General features: G+C 41.6%; 1 protein-coding gene across 1 annotated transcript; it reads left to right on the plus strand.

Moving 5' to 3' along the window:
- Positions 1-1,876: 1,876 nt before the first annotated feature.
- On the plus strand, positions 1,877-4,547 carry st6galnac6 (ST6 (alpha-N-acetyl-neuraminyl-2,3-beta-galactosyl-1,3)-N-acetylgalactosaminide alpha-2,6-sialyltransferase 6; the record flags this gene model as incomplete). Its single annotated transcript, XM_080842537.1, has 5 exons — positions 1,877-1,900; positions 2,390-2,587; positions 3,044-3,453; positions 3,544-3,651; positions 4,364-4,547. 5 exons carry the CDS (start codon positions 1,877-1,879, stop codon positions 4,545-4,547), a joined length of 924 nt encoding a protein of 307 aa, XP_080698663.1.
- Positions 4,548-7,980: the final 3,433 nt, after the last annotated feature.

The following is a 7,980-nucleotide window of genomic DNA, read 5'->3' on the forward strand; positions in this document are numbered from 1 at the left end:
ATGGGAGCATTCAGAGAATGCAAACCTCCGCCTTGTGACCTTGACCTTTGACCGTGACATCTGAAAATCGAATCAATTATTGCCATTTTATTACCCAATCTCCCCACAAAGTTTCATTGAAATCGGTCCATGCGTTTCTGCGTAATCCTGCTGACAAACAAACAAACAAACATACAGGGGTGAAAACATAACCTCCTTGGCGGAGGTAATAAACAAACGTGGTCAAAGTTAATTGAATTCAGTGACACCATTTGAAACCCTGTTCAAAACGCATGCAAGTTTTCAGATAAGATGATAGGCCTACTCTTCAGCATTATTAGGCCTATGGCTGGATCTAAATGTATAGCTATTTGTGGAAATGAATTTGTGAAGTGAGTTATACAAATATAATGTTTGTAACAAAACTGCTAAAGAGTTGGAAGAGATTTGGTCTGCAATTTAACCAGGACAATTTTGCCATTTTAATGTTTTAGTGCTGTTGCATTTCATTCAGCTTTCAAAAGCAGCCTGGTTATTGAAATACCTTGTTAATTGAAATACCTTGTTTATGTTTTAACAATCATTAAATGTCTTTATCAGACTTTTGGTCATATGTGGTCTATTTTTATGCAGACCCTATTCAATTCATGGGTCATGACATGGTGATGATGGATAAGAAAGAGGTAGTGGTCAGAAGATAGAACTGCCGACCAAAAAATATCTTGAATTTGTTTGTTTGTTGAGTGGAATATTCTGTAATTTAAATCCAGATTTAAATAGGCTGTAATACTTGAATCATATCAAGATTATAGATTATCTGTAAATCTGCTTGTATTATCCTTTCAACTAAGTATTTGAGCGTAGCCTACATACGCCCCAATAAAAACAATAAAACGATTTATTGAGATAAGTAAACCTACATCTTGCGAGACGGTGCAATCCAAATCGGAGTAAAAATGTCATTGGTTGGAGGCAGAGGAATAGTGCACAAGGAAACGAGACTGAACAGGTCTTGTCTCCACCCCAAGTCTACCGATCCCTAAATGAGGAAGAGGCACTACTGCACTTTTACAGTAGTTTTACCGTCTTGCTGTTCATGTTAGGCTGGCGTCCTATATTTCAGATTCACCTATGTTATTTTCCTGCATTTAAATACACCGCAGTGTGGCTTCATCACCATGACGCAGGACCACTCCAGTCTCCCAGTACGCAGATGCGGAGAGGCGTGAGGCAGGCAGGCTCCCTGATGTAGCCAACAACAGAGGGATTTATCGTTATGTCGGGGTAAGTCTGATAATTATTAACGTAATCGGATAAACTCCATTATCCGATATCTTAGTACCCCTGATCTCGACGTTGATTTGAGATGCGGCGGCCATGTCTAGACAAGCTGCTCGCGAAATGATAGCCCCAGGCACTATAGGAACTGCCTTACATCCTCTCGAACGCTCAATACTGAATGTTATGTCTACCATTTTGCATTCTAACTGTTTATTGCTTTACAGCGATGTATGCAATTTATTTTCTACGCCTAATTTTTGACTGAGAGATACCCTTTGATTTCTAAATAATTGGTGATAAATTACAATATGCATTCGGACTGCAGTTGTGTCGTAGCCTTCATGTTAGGCCGGTCATCGTGTGGATTTTAAAGCACGGTCTTTCAGTGTCCTAATGATCATCATGCCGAACTGAGGGAATTGCCATCATCACATGAGCAGCATGAGGTGCATGTTTTGAAGCTGGCTGATCCGATCTCTAAACGTTCTCTGTATTCAGCATTTCTTGTTATTTTCCTCAGATAACTACGGGCTAATGTTCTCGTCTCGTCTCTCTCTCCTTGACATAGGGAAGAAGATATGAAAATGTGATTGTAATTTTTTTCTCCAATGGAACTATGGGATTTATTTTGGTTGACAAGGTGAGGAATTTAAAGCTTTTGTTTGCTACTGTATCTATATGTGTATTTATTTAGCCAGTAAATTATTTATTTAGTGGCTAATGTCTTTGACTCAACGCTGTCGCATTTTGACTCCTCTTGATCTTCAAAACATGAACATATAGGCCTAGAAAGGTCTAAAATAAAGTCCTGTTGGCAGATATTTAAGAAAATGGTTTGGATAGTACCATCAGAGCTGAGACAACAAAAACAATACACACATGCCAATCTTCAATCAACTAAAACAAACTAATTAAAGACGAGACATTACAGATAGATAGTGTAGTAAGCAACATCCTCAAATTATTTGAACAGTAGCCTATGTCTCACAGAAGTGCTAAATGTTGTTGTATAGAGAGCAATATTCGTCAACCCACGATTTTTCTTGCTATGGCTTGCAGCACAACACAGCTCTAGGGCAACGCACCACTGAACATCCCTGTGCTTGTTTGATTGTTTCCATGGTAACAGCAGGGGCATCAGAGTCAGCGGATGGTAGTCTTCGGTGCCATCTTCCTCCTCACCACACTGCTCATCCTCTACAGCTCCAACGGCGGTAACCAGCTGTACGGTGCTGTAGGGGTAGGGAACTATCACTATGTGTCCAAAAACACAGACCTCAGAAGATGGGCTACAAGAGATGCATACGTCCCAGTCTATGGGAACAAGGTGAGTTTAAGGCCTACGTGGAGTGAGGGATATCAGAGGCAGGAAGTGATACTCAAAATTAAATATAATAATAAAACAAATATGAAATATTATTATTCAAATGAAATATGTATTGGAGAAACACATTGCATCTGAAATTATGGACATGAATGAATGAATACACATACAGTGCTTTCTAGGTAGGTCTATGTCTGTATATAACCGCCTTAACATGTGCTTTTGAAATACAAGGTACAATTAATTACTAGGTTACTATAGCAAAATGCAATCCGGACATATCATCTTTACCAGGCTTCATTTTTAGCTCTGCCAAGAATGTAATGTTTTTCGGTGCAGTTTGTTTTTTGTTTTTGTCTATTTGTCTGTCTGTGTGCAGGATTACGCAAAACCTACCAGTCCGATTTCCATCGCACTTGGAGGAAAGGTGTAATACGGGCTATTTGTGTGTATTTGCAGACACTCTTGCTGCGATGTAGCCAGTGTGCCCTGGTGACCAGCTCCAGTCACATGCTAGGCAGCGGTGCGGGTCCTGAGATCGACCGTTCAGAGTGTGTGATTCGTATGAATGACGCCCCCACCTCTGGCTTCGAGAAAGATGTGGGGAACCGCACCACCCTGCGCGTGGTGGCACATTCCAGCGTGTTCCGTGTGGTACGCAGACCCACCGAGTTCCTCAACCTGTCCACTGCCTTTTCCGTCATCTTCTGGGGCCCACCAACCAAGATTGGGAAGGATGCGAAGGGCACTTTGTTTAGGCTCATCCAGAGGGTCAGCTCCACCTACAGGAATGTCTCATTCTACACCATCACCCCCAGCAAGATGAAGAAGTTTGACTCGCTGTTCCAGAGAGAAACTGGCCGAGACAGGTAGTTTTCATTTTCAAGTCAGTGATTTACATTATTTATTTAAAAAAAATTCATGTGCTTTTTTTTAACTGACCGTCTGCGCTGTTTCAGAGAGAAGTCTCGCTCCTGGCTCAGCACCGGCTGGTTCACCATGGTGATCGCCATCGAGCTGTGTGACAACATCAAGGTCTACGGGATGGTGCCGCCCAATTACTGCGGGTGAGTAGGCATCTAAAGCCTGAACTCTGTGCTTTTCAGTTCGGTTTGAATACCATCATTACATAGCGACCATCTGAGGGCCATCTTGAAGATTGTGTGTGTGTTTCAACATTAGGCAGTGATCTCTCTTGTGTGAGGCAGCACTGAGTGTCAACAACAGACCATATCATCGGTTTGTTGTCTCTGGCCTTGTAATTCCTGAAAGCACCACTCAATTATAATGTAATTACTAACTGGTGGGTCAGGATGCCTGAAAGGACGGCCGGCTTCCCTGAAGTGACATTGATGAGCATTGCTCATCTGCCAAAAGTTGATCCAATTTAATCTTGAATCAGTGCCACCTCTCTTGCTCATCGCATGCAATGTCACTCACTCTGCTGTTGAATCGTGCCAAGAGAATCTTCCTTTTCTACATCCACCACCACTTGCTGGGGGGATTGCCATCTTACTGAGAAGTTATGCATTGTGTGTGTTTGTGTGTGTGTGTGTGTGTGTGCGTGCGCGCATGTGTGTGTGTGTGAAAGAGAAAAGAGAATTGGCATGTGGTGACGAGTGTGGGAAAGGAAAGCAGTTCATGTGTGTGTTTGTTGTTAAGTGAAAGGCTACAAATCAAGGAGTCTGAGGTTGATGCTGGTTGTGTGAAACAGACAATATCTGCCATAGTTATTTTTTAATTGACTGCAACATTTCTCTGTTTATGTCTGTATTTCAGACGGAGGCAATCCAAGCGCATGCCGTACCACTACTACAAGCCTCGTGGACCGGACGAGTGTGCCATGTACATGCAGAACGAGAAGGGTCGTCGTGGAAACCACCACCGCTTCATCACCGAGAAACAGGTGTTTTCACGCTGGGCAAAGCTCTACAACATCACCTTCTCCATCCCCACCTGGTAAAGAATTAACTACGGAACCAGCGGGATGGAAGGATTTTTTTTTTGGAGCACAATCTTTATGAATGTGTCTAAGGGGAGAGTAACTCGAAAGAGAAAGGTACTACCAAACAGAGATTTCACTGCAGGAGCAGGCCTACCTCCTGCGAGTAGAGGGGTATGGGGTGCCTTCAGATTCTCTGAGAAACGGTCTTCATGGTAAACATCTTTGCAAGGGGGCTTTGGGGGGGGGATCTGTGGCAGCTCCTAGAAAGGTTTTCTATAAATCTGACACTTGGGTGTGTGGGTGAGCTTGACAAATCCACAATTCCTTTTTGAATGTTCATTAATCCATCTGAGCAACAAAACACTAAAGAAAACCATCAAAGTTGCTGTCACTCAGTTTTATAGATGGAAAATAGGTATGTGAAAGAATGTGCTAAACCTTTCCACAAAGCACAACTGTAAACGTGTTTTGTAAATATGTGAAATGCTAATTGAATGATTTAAATATGTATTTTTACATGTTTGTAATATTTCTCTTCTCTTTGCCAAAAGAAACCATGACTACTGTAGAAGCAAAAATGAAAACGTTGACCATTATGTCGCTGTGAATTTCCTGACCCTTGTAAGATCTGTGTTTTTGGTCTAAATAGACGCTGGGTTTGTATGCATCGGTGTTACCATGGCGATACTTTGCTGGAATGTTGCTGCAGTACTGGGCTCTCCTTGGCTTTCCTGACTGACCTGACTGTAACCTTAGAGTAAGGCACATTTAAACCTCCGTGATTCAGTATTAAGGTCAATTTGTTGGTTCTACTCATGTTTCTACTTTGTGTGTTTGTTCCTTGATATGATGAGAAGAGACTTTGGGGATTTCTCTGGCATTCATATATATGAATGACCTACATAAACTATTTTTGTTAAGAATGGTCCTCATTCTCGAATGCAGTTAAGAAAAAGTTAAGAAGAAATTTTAAGTTAATGAAACCGGCGAGGATCTTTCTTAAGATTGGTCTTACAAAGTTCGTAAGAAGACATTTAAGAAAATGTTTCCAGAATAAGGTCCAAGGATGGTGGCACAGTTCATGGTTGGGTAACTATTGTGGGACGTGTTAAGAGTGAGGAGAGATAAGGGTGCAAAAGATTGCATGTTTGAAATGGACAGTGCAGTAAGAATATGTTGCAAAAATGTTAAATAATTTGGCTAATGGCTGGATGTAGTGCTTACTAGTAGTATTATTAGTAGAAATATGTCTATATGCCAATTTCTTTTCTGCAGGCCAAATGATGTCAGCTCCTTAAAATATATTCCAACTGCCTCCAATGCTGGACTACAACTAAGATTCACTGCCGCCATCAACTGAAATAATAGGTGATGATGAAAAATGGCTAAAGTCAGAGAGCTTTAGGATTAGATTAGCTAGCAAATCTTGTTTGGAACCTCTGCTACGCTGTCTTGGAAGAAGACATTACAGCATTATGTTTCCATCACCGCATTAAACTTGAATGAACTGAATGCTAGCAGAATACATCCCCTCAGTCTCTCCATCGAGTAACAAGAAACAAACAACACAAGCCAGACAACCAAAAAGAGATAAACAGATGTCAGTGTTATGTCATTCTATCCGTTTCTGAGAAGTCATTGGTTACTTATTATTTCATGCTACAGGTCTGCAGATTATTTTTCCAACCAGAAAAATAGGAATACACTATAATTATACAGATGCTCTGGAGGGCAGACACTGGCAGAACTGCCCTTGAATAAATATTATGGGAGCTTGGCTTGGTAAAATGGGCCGGAGCCTTTGTGCTGCCTACTTAAGTCTGCCAAGAGGAATGTAAACTTGGTTCACTGACCTTTGCTGTATTGCTTGCACATAGATCAAGCTCGGAATGTTCTGTGGTACATCTGATGAAATAACACTTGTTTAAAAATCAAACCTCTTGTTCGTGTATTTTTTGGCTTTGTGGTTTTGAAACATCACCAAGGGACACATGGTAGTTGATAGAGTTTGTCACATATACAGAAGAATAATTTCTGGAAAGAACCCATTAAGAACTCTAATGTATGACATTAAACACACTTGACCAACACAAACATTTCATTTAATTTCCAATTACGTGGGAGCCAGAGGGAGCCGAGCTCCCATAGAGTGAGGACTAGCTCCCATGGAAGCAGCAAAGTCAAAAATCTGAGGGGGTCTCTCATATCTGAAGGTGTCTGCCATATGTGACATTGTAATTTAATGTTAAATAACGCTCATTATCCATCCCTGTGTGGTCTCTTACCATTCAAGACGTTAAATTAAAATAGGATACCATACCACGGGACATAGCCAGACAGTAACCTACCTTAAAGCAACTGTAAGGCAAACCGTGGATATCATTAAGAGGTTATTATAAGCACTTTCTTTCCTCTAAAAGAGGAATAAAGGAAGTAGATTATTCTTCTCTTGCATACCAACCTCTCAGACAATCATCTAAAACTGTTCATAGTCCTATTGTGACAGCTTCTAAACCTAAAGTATACAACGATAGTTAATAACATCTAATGAAAGGGGATTGTAGCAACCATGAAGCGACAGAACAGATGTCACTAACAGAGGCACTCTAAAAACACTGCTGTGGTGAAACAGGTTGCCTGGCCTCCACTGTACAGTAAACAACCAACTGCTCTCAGCCCTCTCAGGACAAAGAGGGATGAATCTGCCATCCTTTGCAGCAGGGGCGGATCTAGCCCCCTTTTGGGGGGGCTGGAGCCCCCCCAAAAGTTTCATTAGCCCCCCCAAACAAAAATGGTTTAATTTTTTTTATTCTGAGATCGTCAAACTCACACCTATCAACCGACTTTGTGAACGTAATAAGTTTAATTTTTAGAGTTAGAAATAAAATAGTCTTGAGTTGCACAGGACTCTTGCCTGTTTGAGACTGTTGTGTGGCAAGCGCACAGCTCTGTTTGGTCGTGCGTGCCTGCGTGCGTGCGTGAGTGAGTGAGTGAGTGAGACAGAGCGTGCAGACAGACGGTGACAAGACAACGTCAAATAAACAGACTGGGAACGACTGTCCGACTCAAGCTGGAAAAAAGCTGTGAAAGTTGCCATAATCAGCTGCTCGATACAAAGGTATATATAGCGCATTAAGTTTAAAATGGTAAACTAAACGAAATGGTTAAATCATTGCGGATTTATTATAGATGTCGTGGCTCTTTTGATCATGCCGGTTCATTGATCCTGTGGGTATGCTAGCCTACTCAGTAGCTCAGCCAGATATAACTAGCTAGTGAATTCCAGCCTACAACGTTAACCGTTGATGCCGCTCCATGTTAATAGTTTGAATTATACTGAGGAATGGAAGGAGAAAGCGCCGGAGAAAAGTACGCGGACTGCCTTTATCACAAGGTACGTTTCATCGTAAATACACACACCCAACAAGGCCCACCCATTACAGCTGCCCCA

The sequence above is a fragment of the Sprattus sprattus genome (assembly GCF_963457725.1).
Source record: "Sprattus sprattus genome assembly, chromosome: 7".
NCBI lineage: Eukaryota > Metazoa > Chordata > Actinopteri > Clupeiformes > Clupeidae > Sprattus > Sprattus sprattus.